Genomic DNA, 20,695 nt, shown 5'->3' with positions numbered 1-20,695 from the left:
CTTGTCTAATCACTGACCTTTGTCCAAGGCCACTTTTGCTGGTTGTGTCGGTTTTAGGTAGAGGCTATAGGAAGGCACATATTTGTGTAAATCTTCACTTGGGAGCTCAATTAATGGGCAGGGAGTAAGCAGAATCCTCTGCGTCCCAAAGTGAGCTTTGTGCCTGGACTCAGGGCTGGTGCTGCAAGAGCTGGGTGGTCTTTGCATTTATTTCCCAACCTTTTCTTCCATGTGTCCCTCACTTCTGCTTAACCCGGGAGGCTGACAAGTGGCTGCTAGTGGCAGAGATACTGTGGGCTCAAAGCAACCACTGAGGATCACACAGCAAGGGAGAGGAGGAGGGGGCATTGAGCCAAGTGGACAGAGACCTGCAGAGCAGACCTGCTGTGTGCACCCTTCTGGTTCCGGAGAGCTTAGCATTAGCCATTAGGTGTCAGTAATATCCACAGTGATGACCTTGAGACATATATGAGGGTGATGCTTTTCAATTCATTAAAAAAAAAACAAAACTGTATTTTTACTGTCTCATTGAAAACTTTTTTTAAAAAATTGAACAATGATTGACTTAAAATATTATATTAGTTTCTAGTGTATAGCATAGTAATTCTATATTTTTTTTACATTATAAAATGATCACCCTGATCAGTCTAGTTACCCTCTGTCACCATACAAAGTTATTTCAGTGTTATTGACTGTATTTCCTATGTTGTAAATTACATTCCCATAACTGGAAATTTGTGCCTCTTTATCTCCCTCACCTATTTCACTCATTCTCCAATCCCCCTCAATCCATTATCTTTAATAAGTCAAGGAAATAGGTGACTCCATTAAAAAGATTACTTTCATAATGGTGACAAATTCAAAATTCTGCTTAGAAGTGAAACTTTTAATTACTGTCCAGGAAACCTGGCTGCTAGAAGTGACTTTTCTTGAGAGTTCTTGTTCTGCCATGATGGCCTGTAAACAGCAGTGAGTTTTCTAAGCCCTTTGGGAAACAGCCTCTGCCATTAAGAATAGAATAGGTCTCTTCCCAGGACTCCTGTCTTTTGTGCAAACTGTAGAAATCATTACTAATTTTTCACTTTCTGGTGTGATGAGAAGGTTCTGATTTATGGTTACACAAAAGAAGCTGTGCATCTTTAAGTACAAATTTGGCCCAGCCCTGGAATCTCCATTTCTCCAAGCAGCCATGGCTCCTTCTCATGGGAAATGGTATTTAGAGACTATGTTGTGGGCACTAGGGGTGTTCACTGCCATTGAGTTGGCTATTGTTTCTCAGCTTTTTCACTGGACAAAGATATTATACATTTTTTGTAGTAAACAGACCTTGAGTTTATATGGATATTTCCAGTCGAAATCGGATTCAGGGCAGTAGTGCTTGTACTTGATCTTTTTACTCTTAGATTGCTATCTCTTTTCCTCTCATAATCCTTTCTCTTTTCTGCCATGCCTAATGGTGGCTCAGATGGTAAAGAGTCTCCATGCAGTGTGGGAGACCTGGGTTCTATCCTTGGGTTGGGAAGGTGCCCTTGAGGAAGGCATGGCAACCCACTCCAGTATTCTTGCCTGGAAAATTCCATGGATAGAGGAGTCTGGCAGGCTATAGTTCCTGGGGTCACAAAGAGTCAGACACGACTGAGCAACTTCAGTAAATCCCAGTTCTCAAGGATACCGACATAATTATTCATTTAAAAATCTTATAATATCAACACTATTAACCATAATGTGACTTTTGAAAGCATATTGTTGTTGTTGTTGCTGTTCATATTGTTCTTAGATAGGCATATCACACAGGGAATGTGTTTTCAATTTTTTTTTAACCACTTTTAACAGTTGTTTATTGTATAACTGCCGGAGAAGGCAATGGCACCCCACTCTAGTATTCTTGCCTGGAAAATCCCATGGACAGAGGAGCCTGATGGGCTGCAGTCCATAGGGTCGCTAAGAGTCAGACGTGACTGAGCGAATTCACTTTCACTTTTCACTTTCATGCATTGGAGAAGGAAATGGCAACCCACTCCAGTGTTCTTGCCTGGAGAATCCCAGGGATGGCAGAGCCTGGTGGGCTGCCATCTCTGGGGTCGCACAGAGTTGGACATGACTGAAGGGACTTAGCAGCAGCAGCAGCATTGTATAACTGCCAACCTACTGGATGGATATAGTTTTTGTTTTATTTTACTCTGAAATTTTATGAATTGATTTTGAAAACTTCATTGTTTTATAATTATAATTCTGTATAATGTTTTCACAATTCCAAAGTCAAATCAACAGAAGAGGCTATTTTTAAAGAAAACTGGTATCCTTGTTCCATTCTAATTCTTCTCCCTCTTTAGATATAATATTACAAATTTGATTCATATTTTAATTTTGTAAATACTGTATTTTATGAACATTTATTTTTTTCCTGTGTTTCGAATGAAAGGTCTGAATTTCATATTTGGAGTCTCAAGAGTTTGGGTTCATAAGGAATTTTCTTAGAAGTATGATATGTAACACGGAACTCAGGTTTAAACCTTCTGTGGTACTTGTAAGTCCTTCAAAGCAGGTCCATGGCCCCTCGAGGCCCAGATGCCCTGATGATGCAGGAGAATAGCAGCTGTTTCCATGGGATTAGATTCTACATCCAGAATCTTCCAGGCAGAGGGAACTTCAGGGTCCATCCTTAATAAGTTGAACCTAACCCAGTTTCTGGAGGCTTGGCTTCAGGCCTCAGAGTGCTCTTAACCCCTCCTAGGTGATGCTAAGGTGCAGTCAGGATGAAGACCACTGTGTCAGGAGGAGTGAGGTTATATTTAGCATCCTAATGTTATTATTTTCCCAGATTCACTGATTTTCCTCCTTAGCTCTGGATCTGTCTCAGCTCTGCTGTTTGTCACCTGTTCTCCCATTTCTGAAGGTAAATTGCCCCTTCATTTTTCCCACAAGCTCATTTTTCCTGCTTATATATTTCACTCAAGCATTTTTTCTTTGTTTGATATAGCTTGTTTCTGTTTTCTGTGTGTGTGTGTGTGTGTTTTTTTTTTTTTTTTTTTTTCTTGGGAAGCAGAGTTGGTGGAGTTGGGTAAGAAACCTTTTAAGTATGTGTGGAAATGTAATGGAGAAACTATAATGAGTAGGGAAATTTTAGCACTTAATCCTGTGAAAAGTTCCCCTAAGAAGCAGGAAATGGGGCCCAAAGTCAAGTGCTTTCAGGAGGCTGAATACCAAGGACTCTACCAAGAAATGTCTGCCCCAGAGACTCTCAGATTCTTGTAGAAACTTGATCAAATGTTGTTGTATTATAATAGACTCTTTTAAAAAATCTTTCATGATTTCATAGTTGTGAAGAATTCCTATGAAGATGTAATAACTCTATTCTGAATTGGTTTGTGGAAAGAATATTCACAAATCAAACTTAGACTGACGTTAAAGATGAAGAGTTTGAGGGAACACCTTTTGATCTTGTGCCTGCTTATCCAGAATGTTTTAATTTGGTTAGTTTCAAGTTTGATAGGGAATATTTTCTCAGCTGTTTTATTCCTCACTAGTTGAGGATTAGTATCCAGAATAGACAGAAGAGTAGAAGCTATAGGCCATGTACTGGCATTACTCCCTAGTGAGGCTGCTCACCTGGGTTATTAAAGACTGTCTCTCAGCAGATAAACCCAGACACTTAGGCAGTAATGACCTGCCTTTATTTTGCATTCTTTTTTGCTGAATTTCTTGCATTTATTAGTATTCTTTTAGATGGGTGATATTACTCTTACTCCTCCTGTAATTGGAACGATATTAGGATCAAATAGATGAGTAACAGACAGCTGAGTAACACCCAACAAAGGTCCATCTAGTCAAAGCTGTGGTTTTCCAGTAGTTATGTATGGATGTGAGAGTTGGACTCTAAAGAAAGCTGAGCACTGAAGAATTGATGCTTTTGAACTGTGGTGTTGGAGAAGACTCTTGAGAGTCCCTTGGACTGCAAGGAGATCCAACCAGTTTATCCTAAAGGAAATCCATCCTGAATATTCATTGGAAGGACTGATGCTGAAGCTGAAACTCTAATATTTTGGCCACCTGTTATGAAGAACTGACTCATTTGAAAAGACCCTGATGCTGGGAAAGATTGAAGGCAGGAGGAGAAGGGGATGACAGAGGATGAGATAGTTGGATGACATCACTGACATCAGTTTGAGCAGGCTCAAAGAGTTGGTGATAGAAAGGGAAGCCTGGCAAGCTGTAGTCCATGGGGTCACAAAGAGTTGGACATGACTGAGAGACTGAACTGAACAGACAGCAGTGATTTCCAAAGAGAATCACAGTTTTAGGGCATTTTGGGATGGCAGGTGTTACCACTGAGCTTCTGGTGGAGAGCCCCAGGTTTGTAGCCTGCAGCACTGGGCTTCCCTTGATCATATCTGGGCTGGGACTGCCATGTGTTGTTTGATTTTTGCTTCTCTGTATAAGTCTCCAGACTTCTATCTCAGTAAACTGTATCAACTGTGTGTTTTACAATCTCTGAGGGGCTCTTCTTAAGCTCTTAGTGCCTCCAGGGGTGAATGAGAAGGCTTCCTAGAAATGTAACAGTGAGCCTTTGTGTTCTTGAGAACTGGTAATCTTCCTCTGATATGGTCATCTTACTCATAATTCTTCCAATAAACAGTCTTCTCTTCTCTGGAGAAGAGAAAGCTCCTATGACCTTGTGGGAGGTAAGGCAGGTGTTAAGGCCTGTGAACATGTGTGTATAGAACAAGACAGACATTTAGGACTTCAGTGTCACATCCTTTTGAGAGATGGGGTGAGCTTTCTGTAAATAATCTGATCAGGCACTAGTTAGTTGAGCAGAAAATGCTTTTTAGTTATGCTTTGTGATTTGAGTTTGGGATTCTTCTCCTTCTCTTCCTCTTGTGGGTTCCTCAACATTTTACAGACAGAAGAGAGCTATCAAAAACAACCCTGTCAGGGGACTTCCCCGGTGGTTCAGTGGTTAAGAGTCTGCCTTCCAATGCAGGGGTCACGGCTTTGATCCCTGGTCGCGGAACTAAGATATCATATGCCTCAGGGCAACTATGCTGGCGCTTTCCAACTAGAGAAGCCTGCACACTGCAATGAAGACCCAACGCAGCAAAAAAAGAAAAAAAAAGAAAAAAAATAGGTTTGTGTTGGAGATTTCTTGGTGGATGATGTTTTACAGTCGAGTAGACCAGTTAAAGTTGATAGAGATCAAATCTAGACATTAATTGAGAACAATCAATGTTATATCCTGTGGGAGATAGCCAACATACTCAAAATATCCAAAAAAAATCCCTTGAAAGTCATTTCACCATCTTGGTTATATTAATCACTTTGATGCTTGGTTTCCACCTAAGTTAAGTGAGGGAAAAAAAAAGAAAAATCTTCTTGACCGTTATTTCTGCATGCAATTCTCTACTGAAATGTAACTATTAATAAAATGCTCCTTTGAGGCAATGAAAAGTGGATACTGTACACTAATGTGGAATGAAAGAAATCACTGGGTAAGTGAAATGAACCACCACCAACCACACCAAAGTACAGTCTTCATCAAGAGAAGATGGTGTTGTGTATATGGTGGGACTGGAAGGGAATCCTCTATTATGACCTTCTTCCAGAAAACCAAACAGTTAATTTCAACGAGTACTTCTCCCAGTTAGGCCACCTTAAAGCAGCACTTGATGAAATGTGTTGGAATTATTCAACAGAAAATGAATTATCTTCCATCAGGATAATGTAAGACCACATATTTCTTTGATGACCAGGCAAAAACTGTTACAGCTTGGCTTGGAAGTTCTGACGCAACTGCCATATTCACCAGACACTGCTCCTTTGGGTTTCTGTTTATTTTGTTTTTTACAAAATTCTCTTAATGGAAAAAGATTTAATTCCCAGGAAGACTGTAAAAGGCACCTGAAATCGTTCTTTGCTCAAAAAGATATAACGTTTTAGGAAGATGGAATTATCGGTTTCCTGAAAAATGGCAGGAGATAGTGGAACAGAATTTTGAATACGTTGTTCAACAAAGTTCTTGGTGAAAATGAAAAATGTGTCTTTTACTTAAAAACTGAAAGAACTTTTTGGTTGGGCAACCCAGTACTAAGGCTTTATTGTCTTTGAATGTAAGATTTTGGCTTATGTTAAAACTGTTGTCTGCTTGTCTTACTGGAGAGAGTAGATCTGTGTATTTTTCTTTTAGGTTAGCCATAAATGTAGCATTTTGTCAAGATGGCTTTTTAACATGCTAACAATAAAAGTAAAGCTTGTGTTAAGAAAAACTGGCATGACTTGTATTTCTAATTAAGGCTTTTTTTCTTTCAGGAAGGCACCAAAGTAGTTCTGCCCATATTTTTGGGGAAAATGATTAGTTATATTGAAAACTACGATCCCACCGATTCTGCCGCTTTGCACGAAGCCTATGGCTACGCGGCGGGGCTGAGCGCCTGCGTGCTCCTGTGGGCCGTTCTGCACCCCTTGTGCTTCTACCACATGCAGCGTGTGGGGATGAGGCTGAGAGTAGCCGTGTGCCATATGATCTACCGCAAGGTGAGTGTCACTCGGTACCACGGTGTGTACCTCCCCTAGAGGATCAGGAACATTTTGAGAAAGTTCTCTGTAAATTAAACATCTTGTAACTGGGATCATTTACACCTTCCTAAAGAAGCTTGCTATTTGCATCAGGCCAATTTTGTTTTCATCATTTAAGCAAACTTTACCAGTAAATAATGAAAAGTTTTGTATTGAGATCGGGTCAGGGCTGCCTTTGATAAATTTTATCTGCAGGTTGTTGTGTAATATCCACACAGCTTGCAATGGAATTTAATTAAAAAGTAAGTATAAAAAGTATCAAATTTGTTTTCAGTGTTTTCATGCCTTAATCTTGTAGCTGTATTTGTGGCAATTTTGTTGTTCATTAAGGCCATCTTTTACATCAAATTTGTATTTAAAAGTAAACTTCATTGTTTGGATTTATAAAATTAAATCTAGGAGCACAAAATGTATTTGAGAAAGGGAATGATTAAATGTTTAAATGACTCATCTAGTCATATTGAATGTAATTGTGTGAACTAAAGAAAAATATAAATGGAATCCATGCCAAACATAGATTCTCTTGCTATATTCTATAGCTATGATTGTTTATAATGGTATTAAAAATAGAGCTGAATATTGGGATGAAACTTGAAATCTTATGCAGTTTTTAGTAATTTTGGTGAGAATTTGTTGCTATTCATTCAAGTTATTTTCTTAATTCAATATTTCCTTTTTATTTAGTATGCATTTTTTTTAATTTTATTTTATTTTTAAACTTAACATAACTGTATTAGATTTGCCAAATATCAAAATGAATCCGCCACAGGTATACATGTGTTCCCCATCCTGAACCCTCCTCCCTCCTCCCTCCCCATTCCATCCCTCTGGGTCGTCCCAGTGCACCAGCCCCAAGCATCCAGTATCGTGCATCGAACCTGGACTGGCAACTCGTTTCATACATGATATTTTACATGTTTCAATGCCATTCTCCCAAATCTTCCCACCCTCTCCCTCTCCCACAGAGTCCATAAGACTGTTCTATACATCAGTGTCTCTTTTGCTGTCTCGTACACAGGGTTATTGTTACCATCTTTCTAAATTCCATATATATGCGTTAGTATACTGTATTGGTGTTTTTCTTTCTGGCTTACTTCACTCTGTATAATAGGCTCCAGTTTCATCCACCTCATTAGAACTGATTCAAATGTATTCTTTTTAATGGCTGAGTAATACTCCATTGTATATATGTACCACAGCTTTCTTATCCATTCATCTGCTGATGGACATCTAGGTTGCTTCCATGTCCTGGCTATTATAAACAGTGCTGCGATGAACATTGGGGTACTCGTGTCTCTTTCCCTTCTGGTTTTCTCAGTGTGTATGCCCAGCAGTGGGATTGCTGGATCATAAGGCATGTCTATTTCCAGTTTTTTAAGGAATCTCCACACTGTTCTCCATAGTGGCTGTACTAGTTTGCATTCCCACCAACAGTGTAAGAGGGTTCCCCTTTCTCCACACCCTCTCCAGCATTTATTACTTGTAGACTTTTGGATCGCAGCCATTCTGACTGGTGTGAAATGGTACCTCATAGTGGTTTTGATTTGCATTTCTCTGATAATGAGTGATGTTGAGCATCTTTTCATGTGTTTGTTAGCCATCTGTATGTCTTCTTTGGAGAAATGTCTATTTAGTTCTTTGGCCCATTTTTTGATTGGGTCATTTATTTTTCTGGAGTTAAGCTGTAGGAGTTGCTTGTATATTCTCGAGATTAGTTGTTTGTCAGTTGCTTCATTTGCTATTATCTTCTCCCATTCTGAAGGCTGTCTTTTCACCTTGCTAATAGTTTCCTTTGATGTGCAGAAGCTTTTAAGGTTAATTAGGTGCCATTTGTTTATTTTTGCTTTTATTTCCAATATTCTGGGAGGTGGGTCATAGAGGATCCTGCTGTGATGTATGTCAGAGAGTGTTTTGCCTATGTTCTCCTCTAGGAGTTTTATAGTTTCTGGTCTTACGTTTAGATCTTTAATCCATTTTGAGTTTATTTTTGTGTATGGTGTTAGAAAGTGTTCTAGTTTCATTCTTTTACAAGTGGTTGACCAGAGTTCCCAGCACCACTTGTTAAAGAGATTGTCTTTAATCCATTGTATATTCTTGCCTCCTTTGTCGAAGATAAGGTGTCCATATGTGCGTGGATTTATCTCTGGGCTTTCTATTTTGTTCCATTGATCTATATTTCTGTCTTTGTGCCAGTACCATACTGTCTTGATAACTGTGGCTTTGTAGTAGAGCCTGAAGTCAGGTAGGTTGATTCCTCCAGTTCCATTCTTCTTTCTCAAGATCGCTTTGGCTATTCGAGGTTTTTTGTTTGATGGTCACTACATAATGATCAAAGGATCAATCCAAGAAGAAGATATAACAATTATAAATATATATGCACCCAACACGGGAGCACCGCAGTATGTAAGACAAATGCTAACAAGTATGAAAGAAGAAATTAACAATAACACAATAATAGTGGGAGACTTTAATACCCCACTCACACCTATGGATAGATCAACTAAACAGAAAATTAACAAGGAAACACAAACTTTAAACGATACAATAGACCAGTTAGACCTAATTGATATCTATAGGACATTTCATCCCAAAACAATGAATTTCACCTTCTTCTCAAGCGCACATGGAACCTTCTCCAGGATAGATCACATCCTGGGCCATAAAGCTAGCCTTGGTAAATTCAAAAAAATAGAAATCATTCCAAGCATCTTTTCTGACCACAATGCAGTAAGATTAGATCTCAATTACAGGAGAAAAACTATTAAAAAATCCAACATATGGAGGCTGAACAACACGCTGCTGAATAACCAACAAATCACAGAAGAAATCAAAAAAGAAATCAAAATTTGCATAGAAACGAATGAAAATGAAAACACAACAACCCAAAACCTGTGGGACACGGTAAAAGCAGTCCTAAGAGGAAAGTTCATAGCAATACAGGCACACCTCAAGAAACAAGAAAAAAGTCAAATAAATAACCTAACTCTACACCTAAAGCAACTAGAAAAGGAAGAAATGAAGAACCCCAGGGTTAGTAGAAGGAAAGAAATATTTAGTATGCATTTTAGCACTTTTAATAAGACCTGATTTGGTATGTTGAGTGATTTTGTGTTGAGAAATGCCACAGAATTATTCTATAGTTTACCCTAGTCTTAACTAGTTTAAAAGAAATATGGATTTTAGCAGCTTTTACAAAGGAATTGCCACAGTGTTAAGAGCTGAAGGGCTCATTATAAATTTAACCCTGCATATCTCTTTGCCCTGGGCTGTTTCCTTTTTCCTAGAAAAAATTTTTTTATTTAGCTGTATTTTATTGTTGAAATTTGATGAGAGAATAGATCTTAAGTGTTCTCATCACACACACGAAAGGATAACTATGTGCAATGATGGGTTTGTTCATTTGTTTTCCTACTGTAACCATTTCCCAATGTTTATTTACATCAAAACATCACACTGCACATATTAAATATATTTAATTTTATTACAAATGAATAAAATCCTCAATGAGAGCTAAAACCAGGTGATTTAAATGAAAATTATTGCTTCTTTTACTATTTGTTACTTATCTAGAGCTCCTATTTCTTGGGAATACCTTACTGGGGAAAATGTAGAATGTCTTCTCCCATCTTTAAATCTCAGGACTGTGTGGACTCAGGACCCTGACCTCTCACTGTCTGTGTTTGGCACATAAGCCCGGTTTCTCCTTGGGTAACATACCTTCTAGTTAAGGGCCTTCATTGTCAGCCTTCATCATTTTTGTTATTCTCTGGCACTTTCTGCCATTTAGTAGACAAATACTCAAATTTCCCCACAAATTAGCTAGATTTTTATCTTTCCAGATCATACTTAGCTCCCATGAGTATGCAGGAAATTTCACCAGAACTGCACTGTGAAAAACCTTAAGTTAGATTTGAGATGATGGTTTAGTCAAAAAAAAACCTTGTTCTTTGCCACATAGCTGAGCCACTGTCCACCTGGTTTTTTTTCCTCTTCCCACTAACACTTAGGAATGTCTCCTTTGGGGAATCTGATCTGACCTTGTATGTTGCTTATGGGAATGTAAACATCTCCCAAAGCGTTCATTTACTGGCTTAATTAGCCTAAAACAATTGTTTCTTTACAAAGTCAGAAACTGTATACATAACCTGAAATTCCAGAAACATGGGAATTTCCTCGTGCACAGCCTTACATGTAGATTTCTACTGAGATGCAGAAATAAGACACTTCTTGCAGGTCACAGCTGGACCAATTCCTTAGGGTAAACCTGGTGCTGCCGAGCAGCTCTGAAAGGCCCCTGTGAACGTCTGTGGTTCATGCAGAGGCCCTGCCTCCTGATGCCTGGTCCTGAGAAGAAATCAGGTCGGGTGTTGGAAATGGAATGGCTGCTAAGTTCAAAGTCATAGTTTGTAATTTTGAACAGGTATCATGTATAGTGGAGAAGGAAATGGCAACCCACTCTAGTATTCTTGCTTGGAGAATTCCATGGACAGAGGAGCCTGGAGGGCTATAATCCATAGGGTCACAAAGAATCAAACGTGACTGAGTGACTAGTACACACATCATATATAAGATGACTTGTCATTTATTTACCTTTCTGCAGCTTTGATAAAATTGCTTTTGGCTTTGGTTCATTCATTTAAAAAAATTGTGGTAAAATATACACAACATAAAATTTACCATTTTAACTATTTTTTTGTTTTGTTTTTTAATTTAATTTTTTAACTTTACAATATTGTATTGGTTTTGCCATATATCAAAATGAATCCGCCACAGGTATAAATGTGTTCCCCATCCTAAACCCTCCTCCCACCTCCCGTTTGGTGACATTAAGTACATTCACATTCTTGTGCAGCCATCACCACTGTGCATCTCCAGAATTTTTTCTTCTTCCCATACTGAACCTCTGCACTCATTAAACACTAACTCCCCAGTCCCCTCCTCTTAGTCATCACCCTTCTACTGCTTCTTTCTATGAATTTGACTCCTCTAGGTCCCTCATATAAGTGAAATCATACAATGTTTGTCATTTTGTTTATGCCATGTAAGTAAAATGTCTTTAAGATTCATCTGTCTTGGAGCAGATGTCAGAATTTAAGTCCTTTTTAAAGATCGAATCATATTCCTTTACATGTATATACAACTTTGTGTGTATCCATTCATCTGTTAGTGGACATTTGAGTTATTTCTACCTTTTGACTATTGTACATAGTGCTGCTATGAACATGGTGCACAAATAATCAGTTCAAGTTTATGCTTTAATTTGAGTACATTCTCAGAAGTGAAATTGCTATACTATATGTTAATTTCATGTTTGGTCTTTTGAGGAACTGCCATGGTCTCTTCTATTGTGGCTATATCAATTTTAACTTGAGGACTAAATGGAACATTTTTATGAACCATGACATTTTGTTTGGATCGATGGCTACAGCTGGTGGTCTGTTGAAACAGCTCAAGGTGGTCTGTTCTGGTTCCTCAGATCTCTAGGGAATTTTTGAGAGCCTTTTATCAAATGAAGGAATCATACAGCATAGGCTGTGCTTTTTGTCAAGTCAGCAGACTGGCATTAAGAACACAGGTTCCTCACAGGATTAGTGTTTTGAATATTATACTGGTTAGTTTTAGAATGAGGAAATTAAAACCAAAGTGTTTAAATGATGTCACACCTCATATTAATGACTGACCAGATTTATAGTTCAAGTCCCCTAATCGCTTTCCTTGAGGCAGCCTCTCCACTCTCATCTTGTTGTTGTTCAGGCAGTCAGTCCTGTCCAGCTCTTTATGACCCGGTGGACTGCAGCACACCACCCTTCCCTGTCCTTCAGTATCTCCTGGAGTTTGCTCAAACTCATGTCCATTGAGTCAGGGATGCCATTCAACCGTCTCATCCTCTGTTGTTCCCTCTTCTTCCTGCCCTCAATCTTTCCCAGCATCAGGGTCTTTTCCAGTTTGTCAACTCTTGGCATCAGTTGGCCAAAGTATTAGAGCTTCAGCTTCAGTATCTGTCCTTCCAGTGAATATTCAGGGTTGATTTTCTTTAGGATTGAGTGGTTGGATCTCCCAGCTATCCAAGGGACTCTCAAGAGTCTTCTCCAGCACCACATTTCAAAAGCATCAATTCTTTGGTGCTCACCCTTCTTTATGGTCCAGCTCTCACATCTGTACATGACAACTGGAAAAACCATAGCTTTGACTATATGGACCTTTGTCAGCATAATGATATCTGCTTTTTAATATGCTGTCTAGTTTTTGGCTCAAAATTACTTTAGTTGACCCGTAAGTCTAAGTCTATATTCCTTTATCCTTCGGGCAGGTCTAAGTTCACTGAGAAACAGGGTGGAGGGTTTTGCGTCTACCTCCTGCTCCTCCTTTTGCTGTCCTTGAAGGCAGGGCTGCTGCCATATTTAATCATCTAAGGATGAACATGGGTCCCTAGAGCCCTGATTTCAGGCATCATTCTGCTCATCCTGACACCACACAAGACCCCGTGAAAATGCACTCCTTTTTGCTATGTTCTCAGACTACTTGGTATCACTGTAGAAATCCTATTCTCTGTATGTTTCTCTCATTTCAGTCACTTCGCCTGAGTAGCTCAGCCATGGGAAAGACCACCACAGGCCAGATAGTCAACCTCCTGTCCAACGATATGAACAGATTTGATCAGGTGAGCTGCCCCTGAAGGATCCCCTTCCATTTCCCCTCCTTCTCACTGTGTTTAGCTCATTGGGATGCCAGGTGCCAGGGTTTGGTGTCAGCGAGGGTTCTATCGAGGACATAAGACAAAGGTTCTCTTTATCCAATGCTCATTTCCTCTGTGTGCAGCTTGGATGTGATAATATGTGTTGTCCTATAGATGAGGGTTTGGTTTTTCTGACAAGGTCTGCAACATACTTCAGTAATGGACAGGCAGCAGTGTTCTTGCCCAGCTTGGTTAGGGTTCCTGGGGTCCTCCTGCAGTGGTCCTTCTTGGCACATGGTGTTGGTGTTGCTGGACTGTCTTCCTCCTCCTCTGGATGATGAAGGCTTGGTGGGCAGGGATTGTTCTTTTTCTGCACCAAGTTCAGTGCCTGCTGCATAGGGAGCCTTTGAGGAATAATGCCAAGTGTGTGGTCCCCGGCCAGACACAGCCTCCCCTCTGCTGTCCCATCGTACCCGTTTTATACTTACCTTATGAACAGATCATGTTACCCATGCCATTGTAGCTGTTGGCCAGATCTATATAGACAACTTCTCTTTCCTGGCCTTTAAGTTTGGGGGCTTCCCTTGTGGCTAAGGTGATAAAGAGCCCACCTGCACCACAGGAGGCCTGGTTTCTATCTCTGGGTCAGGAAGAGTCCCTATAGAAGGAAATGGCACCCCACTCCAGTATCCTTGCCTGGGGAATTCCATGGACAGGGGAGCCTGGTGGGCTACAATCCATGGGATCGCAAAGAGTCAGACAGAACTAAGCAACTAACACTTTCACTTTTCTTTCAATTATTCATTCATCAAACATAACGTAAGGCCTCTACTTAATTTGAAAGATGAATAAGTCTTAATTTCTGCCCTGGAAAGGCCACAGCCTGTCTGGAAGGTAAATACACAAGTAGATATAGGAGAGTGTGGTAGGTACCATACTATAGGCTCTTCTGGGGAGATTGGGGCTCAATTTTGGGACAGAGAGAGTTTGGGGAAGCCCTGAGCTCATCTGTGTTGTGGACAAATATCCATTTCTTCCATCAGTGCGGCTGGTTGGGTTCTCTTTGGCTATACCTGAGGCCAGCCCTGTGCTGCCCCGGAACAGTGTCATCTGGGGCGAATGCTTAGATTTCTGCTTCAGCAGGTTTAATATACACTGAGATCATTTCTGTTTAGGCTCCTTCCATTCCTTCAGAGCAGATTGTTTCTACACTGTCTCCTTACTGGTTTTATTGTATACAGTCCTAAGAAGGCTTTGCCTTTCTCTTTTAAGGTAACGATGTTCTTGCACTATCTGTGGGTGGGGCCACTGCAGGCTATTGCAGTGACTGCCCTGCTCTGGATGGAAATTGGAATATCATGTCTTGCTGGGATGGTGGTTCTCGTTATTCTTCTGCTTCTACAAAGCTGCGTTGGAAATTCATTTTCATCACTCAGGTAAGAGAAACACTGATTTAAAAAACAGGTGATATGTGCTTGGTAGCATTCACCATTTGCTTAATGCTTCTGTTCAAAAACAAAACCAGTGCCTTTTCTAGTCTCTTCTTTGCATGTGTTTTAGACTCTTCAGTCTTAGCCAGTGGAGGCTACAGCCCTAAGCTGCAGGCTGATTTTGAAGAGAGAAAGGTGACAACGCTCATTGGCTCCTCCCTGCACCATACCTGAATAAGTGGAGTGTCTTTGAGCAGAAGATATCTATATTGAAATTATTTAAGCATTATTAAATAGTAATAATCCTATAGGCTCAATTTTAGCTGCATGTATTTTTGTTATGATTGTAGTAGAGCAATTTTCAGGTATCTATGTTCATGTCTTGTTTTCAATTCAGTGTTTCCATTAACTTATAAGAGCCTCAAGAACAAAGTCAGTCTTAATTAACTATGTCTTTATACAGCCCCACAGTCCCAGCACAGAGAAGGCAATGGCACCCCACTCCAGTACTCTTGCCTGGAAAATCCCATGGATGCAGGAGCCTGGTAGGCTGCAGTCCATGGGGTCACTAAAAGTCGGATAGGACTGAGCTACTTCACTTTCACTTTTCACTTTCACACATTGGAGAAGGAAATGGCAACCCACTCCAGTGTTCTTGCCTGGAGAATCCCAGGGATGGGGCAGCCTGATGGGCTGCCATCTATGGGGTTGCACAGAGTCAGACACGACTGAAGTGACTTAGCAGCAGCAGCAGCAGCACAGTCCCGGTAGCGTATGTGATAGAACAGTGGCTGATAATGAAGGGCCTAATGGCGATGAGATAGACCTGAAGCAGGTCCCAGAAGGTTGGAGGTGGGTCATTGTCCAGGTTGTCAGGTGATGGAGGTATTGTGCTGTTTGAAGCTTTTTTCCCTTCAGTTTTTTGTTTTTTTTTTTCTTCTTCTTTTTTGTGATTTTACATGTGATAGTTTTGTTTATTTGAAATTTCTTTCCTGTCTTGCTGTGGAGAGATGTTCCTTACCCTTCGAGGCCCTGTTCCAGTGCTGCCAGGTCTCTGAAGCTTTTGCTCTCCTTTCCCAGTGGAATTAACAGCCCAATCTTTTCTGCTCCCCAGCACTTCGCTCCTATTTTATCACAGCACAGACACTGTCTTCCCATTAGATTCAGTGTCTTTTGCCTTCCCTGCCCAACTGCGACCTCCTTGGGTGGAGAGTTTTTACCTGACTACTTTGGGTCTTCCTCAGCCAGTACTGTGAGTTCTCCAAGTTACTCCTTGAATTAGGCTGAATGGTTGACTTCCTAGAAGTCTTTTTCTCCATTTGCACTTCGAGAAGGACCTGCCTGTGATGTCAGCACAGAAGAGCTGTAAGGAATCATGGATCCCTGGTCCCTCCCTGTGCCCCCTACTGCTGCTGCTACAGAAAGTTGGGGTGTGGTCACTGAGGCTCATCTCTCCTATCTGTCCCCTCAGGAGTAAGACTGCAGCTCTCACAGACAACAGGATCAGGACCATGAGTGAAGTCGTAACTGGCATCAGAACAGTAAAAATGAATGCTTGGGAAAAGTCATTTATAGACCTTATTACCAGACTGAGAAGGTAAGTTTTTGTACATATCACACCATATTTTTGTACTTTCCTCCCTATTTTTACTGACGGAAATCAGAAGTCTTAACAAGTTTTCACATGAAGATGAACTTGAATACTGTGAACTCCATACCTCATATGTGGCAGGAGGGTTAAGTGGAAGAGGGGGGTTGTCATTTTAACCTGCTGTTCCATTTATGATCTTCTTAAAGGAAAAATTATATATGCTTCTGAAGATAGATAGTGAATAAACACATGAAAAATGTTCAACATCATTCTTTATTAGAGAAATGCAGATCAAAACTACAATGAAGTATCACTTCACACTGGTAGGAATGGCCATCAAGAAAACATCTACAAACAATACCCTTCTGCTCTGTTTGTTGGAGTGTAAATTGGCAAAGCTATTATGGAAAATAGGCTGGAGATTCCTTAGAATGCTAGGAATAAATCTACCATATGACCCAGCCATCCCTGTACTGGGCATATGCCCTGAGAAAGCCAGAATTCAAAAAGACACATGCACCTCAATGCTCATTGCAGCACTATTTACAATAGCCAGGACATGTGCTTCCAGAGGGCCATTACAATAGGCAGGCCATGGTGCCCACCTCTGTCTGATGTCTCAGTGCCTCACAATTTTGGGATGTCTTATTCTCTTCCCCCACAAGTTCATGAGCTCCTGGAGGGGACAAACTGTGTCTTTCTGTCATCAGTGGGGAGCCTGGCCCAGGACTTGTGGTTATGAATACTTGTTGAAAGAATGTTCAAACCCAGTCCAGTTGACCCACAGTGTTTATTTATTTATTTGTTTTATTTTGTTTTTATTTATTTATTTACTTTTTTATTTTTTAACTTTACAATATTGTATTGGTTTTGCCATATATCAAAATGAATCCACCACAGGTATACATGTGTTCCCCATCCTGAACCCTCCTCCCTCCTCCCTCCCCATACCATCCCTCTGGGTCATCCTAGTGCACCAGCCCCAAGCATCCAGTATCGTGCTTTGAACCTGGGCTGGCGACTCATTTCATATATGATATTATACATGTTTCAATGCCATTCTCCCAAATCATCCCACCCTCTCCATCTCCCAGAGTCCAAAAGACTGTTCTATACATCAGTGTCTCTTTTGCTGTCTTGTATACAGGGTTATTGTTACCATCTTTCTAAATTCCATATATATGCTTTAGTATACTATATTGGTGTTTTTCTTTCTGGCTTACTTCATGTTGGTGGGAATGCAAACTAGTACAGCCTCTATGGAGAACAGTGTGGAGATTCCTTAAAAAACTGGAAATAGAACTGCCTTATGATCCAGCAATCCCACTGCTGGGCATACACACTGAGGAAACCAGAATTGAAAGAGACACGTGTACCCCAGTGTTCATCGCAGCACTGTTTATAATAGCCAGGACATGGAAGCAACCCGCAGTGTTTAAAAGGGTGACGCTAAGCCTCTGCTTAGTTGGAAGAGTGAAGTGATGATGAAGTGTGTGGTCCTGGTTTTGGGATGAAGCCCTGGATATGCACTGTGTAGTACCTCAATGTGAAGACTTGAATATCCATGCTTCTTTTAAAACCTCTTTCTTACTCTCCTTTCAGGGAGGAAATTTCCAAGATTCTGAAAAGTTCCTACCTTAGGGGCATGAATTTGACAACATTTTTCACTGTCAGCAAAATTATGATTTTTGTCACCTTCATCACCAATGAATTCCTTGACAACCTGATCACAGCCAGCCAAGTGTTTGTGGTGGTGATGCTGTTCGAGGCTCTGAGGTTCTCGAGCACCCTCTACTTCCCCATGGCGATCGAGAAGGTGTCAGAGGCTGTTGTCAGCATCCGAAGAATCAAGGTTTTGTGATAAATAATTTTTTTTTCAATTGTAGGTGGATTTTTTAATAAAATGCCTCCTTTTTTTGTTATCACTGTGTTCCAATTAGGTGATATTTAACTCTCTCGGTGTGAATGCTGGCAGTCTTCCCAGAATGTTGTAGGTATTTTTTTCTCTTATTAGGTAGAGTGTATTTAGTTCAGTTCAGTTCAGTCGCTCAGTAGTGTCCGACGCTTTGTGACCCCATGAACTGCAGCACGCCAGGCCTCCCTGTCCTTCACCAACTCCAAGAGTCCCCCAAACCCATGTCCATTGAGTCGCTGATGCCATCCAACCATCTCATCCTCTGTCTTCCCCTTCTGCTCCTGCCCTCAATCTTTCCCAGCATCAGGGACTTTTCAAATGAGTCAGCTCTTTGTATCGGGTGGCCAAAGTATTGGAGTTTCAGCTTCAACATCAGTGCTTCCAATGAACACCCAGGACTGATCTCCTTTAGGATGGACTGGTTGGATCTCCTTGCAGTCCAAGGGACTCTCAAGAGTCTTCTCCAACACCACAGTTCAAAAGCATCAATTCTCTGTGCTCAGCTTTCTTTGTAGTCCAACACTCTCATCCGTACATGACTACTGGAAAAACCAGAGCCTTGACTAGACAGACCTTTGTTGGCAAAGTAATGTCTCTGCTTCTAAATATGCTATCTAGGTTGGTCATAACTTTCCTTCCAAGGAGCAAGTGTCTTTTAATTTTATGGCTGCAATCACCGTCTGCAGTGATTTTGGAGCACAGAAAAATAAAGTCAGCTTCAGTTTCCACTGTTTCCCCATCTATTTGCCATGAATTGATTGAACCGAATGCCATGATCTTAGTTTTCTGAATGTTGAGCTTTAAGCCAACTTTTTCACTCTCCTCTTTCACTTTCATCAAGTGGCTCTTTAGTCCTTCTTCACCTTCTGCCATAAGGGTGGTGTCATCTGCATATCTGAGGTTATTGATATTTCTCCCAGCAATCTTGATTCCAGCATGTGCTTCCTCCAGCCCAGAGTTTCTCATGATGTACTCTGCATATAAGTTAAGTAAGCAGGGTGACAATATACAGCCTTGATGTACTCCTTTTCCTATTTGGAACCAGTCTGTTGTTCCATGTCCAGTTCTAACTATTGCTTCCTGACCTGCATATAGGTTTCTCAAGAGGCAGGTCAGGTGGTCTGGTATTCCCATCTCTTTCAGAATTTTCCACAGTTTATTGTGATCCACACTGTCAAAGGCTTTGGCATAGTCAATAGCAGAAATAGATGTTTTTCTGGAACTCTCTTGCTTTTTTAATGATCCAGCGGATATTGGCAATTTGATCCCTCATTCCTCTGCCTTTTCTAAAACCAGCTTGAACATCTGGAAGTTCACATATTGCTGAAGCCTGGCTTGGAGAATTTTGAGCATTACTTTACTAGCGTGTGAGATGAGTGCAATTGTGCAGTAGTTTGAGCATTCTTTGGCATTGCCTTTCTTTGGGATTGGAATGAAATCTGTCTTTATCCAGTCCTGTAGCCACTGCTGAGTTCTCCAAATTTGCTGACATACTGAGTGCAGCACTTTCCCAGCATCATCTTTCAGGATTTGAAATAGCTCAACTGGAATTCCATCACCTCCACTAGCTTTGTTCATAGTGATGCTTCCTAAGGCCTACCTGACTACACATTCCAGAATGTCTGGGTCTATGTGAGTGTGAGTGATTACACCTTCATGATTATCTGGGTCGTAAAGATCTTTTTTGTATAGTTTTTTGGTGTATTCTTGCCACCTCTTTTTAATATTGTCTGCTTCTGTTAGGTCCATACCATTTCTGTCCTTTATTGAGCCCATCTTTGCATGAAATGTTCCTTTGGCATCTCTAATTTTCTTGAATAGAGCTCCAGTCTTTCTCATTCTGTTGTTTTCCTCTATTTCTTTGCATTCATCACTGAGAAAGGCTTTCTTATCTCTCCTTGCTATTGTTTGGAACTCTGCATTCAGATACTTGTATATTTGCTTTTCTCCTTTGCATTTTGCCTCTCTTCTTTTCATAGATATTTGTAAGGCCTCCTCAGATAGCCATTTTGCTTTTTTGCATTTCTTTTTCTTGGGGATGGTTTTGCTCCCTGTCTCCTCTACAATGTCATGAACCTCCATCCATAGTTCATCAGGCACTCTGTCTATCAGATCTAGTCCCTTAAATCTATTTCTCACTTCCACTGTATAGTCATAAGGGACTTGATTTAGGTCATACCTAAATGGTCTAGTGGTTTTCCCCACTTTCTTCAATTTAAGTCTGAATTTGGCAATAAGGAGTTCAAAGTCTGAGCTACAGTCAGCTCCCGGTCTTGTTTTTGCTTGTATAGAGCTTCTCTGTCTTTGGCTGCAAAGGACATGATCAGTCTGATCTCGGTGTTGACCATCTGGTGATGTCCATGTGTAGATGTGCATTTCAGAAATCATAAGATTGGTTCTCATGTAGAGGCAGTAGTATATATAAGTAGCAGTAGCACAGGGCTCTAGTGTAGTGATGCCTGCAGAGTGATTAAAATGTCTAAAAGCAGGAGAAGCAAACAGATTGCATC

The 20,695-nt window shown here is 40.6% G+C and overlaps 1 protein-coding gene across 1 annotated transcript in view; it reads left to right on the top strand.

Moving 5' to 3' along the window:
* The window catches only part of LOC102396286 (ATP-binding cassette sub-family C member 4-like), a 157,310-nt gene that overhangs the window by 16,134 nt on the left and 120,481 nt on the right, over window positions 1-20,695 (top strand). The window contains 5 exon segments of the mRNA XM_045162475.1: window positions 6,307-6,531; window positions 13,145-13,234; window positions 14,522-14,685; window positions 16,151-16,276; window positions 17,873-18,122. Coding sequence (XP_045018410.1) covers window positions 6,307-6,531; window positions 13,145-13,234; window positions 14,522-14,685; window positions 16,151-16,276; window positions 17,873-18,122 — 855 coding nt within the window.

This window comes from Bubalus bubalis, chromosome 13 (genome assembly GCF_019923935.1).
Source record: "Bubalus bubalis isolate 160015118507 breed Murrah chromosome 13, NDDB_SH_1, whole genome shotgun sequence".
NCBI lineage: Eukaryota > Metazoa > Chordata > Mammalia > Artiodactyla > Bovidae > Bubalus > Bubalus bubalis.
This window is presented reverse-complemented; position numbering and strand designations above follow the sequence as displayed.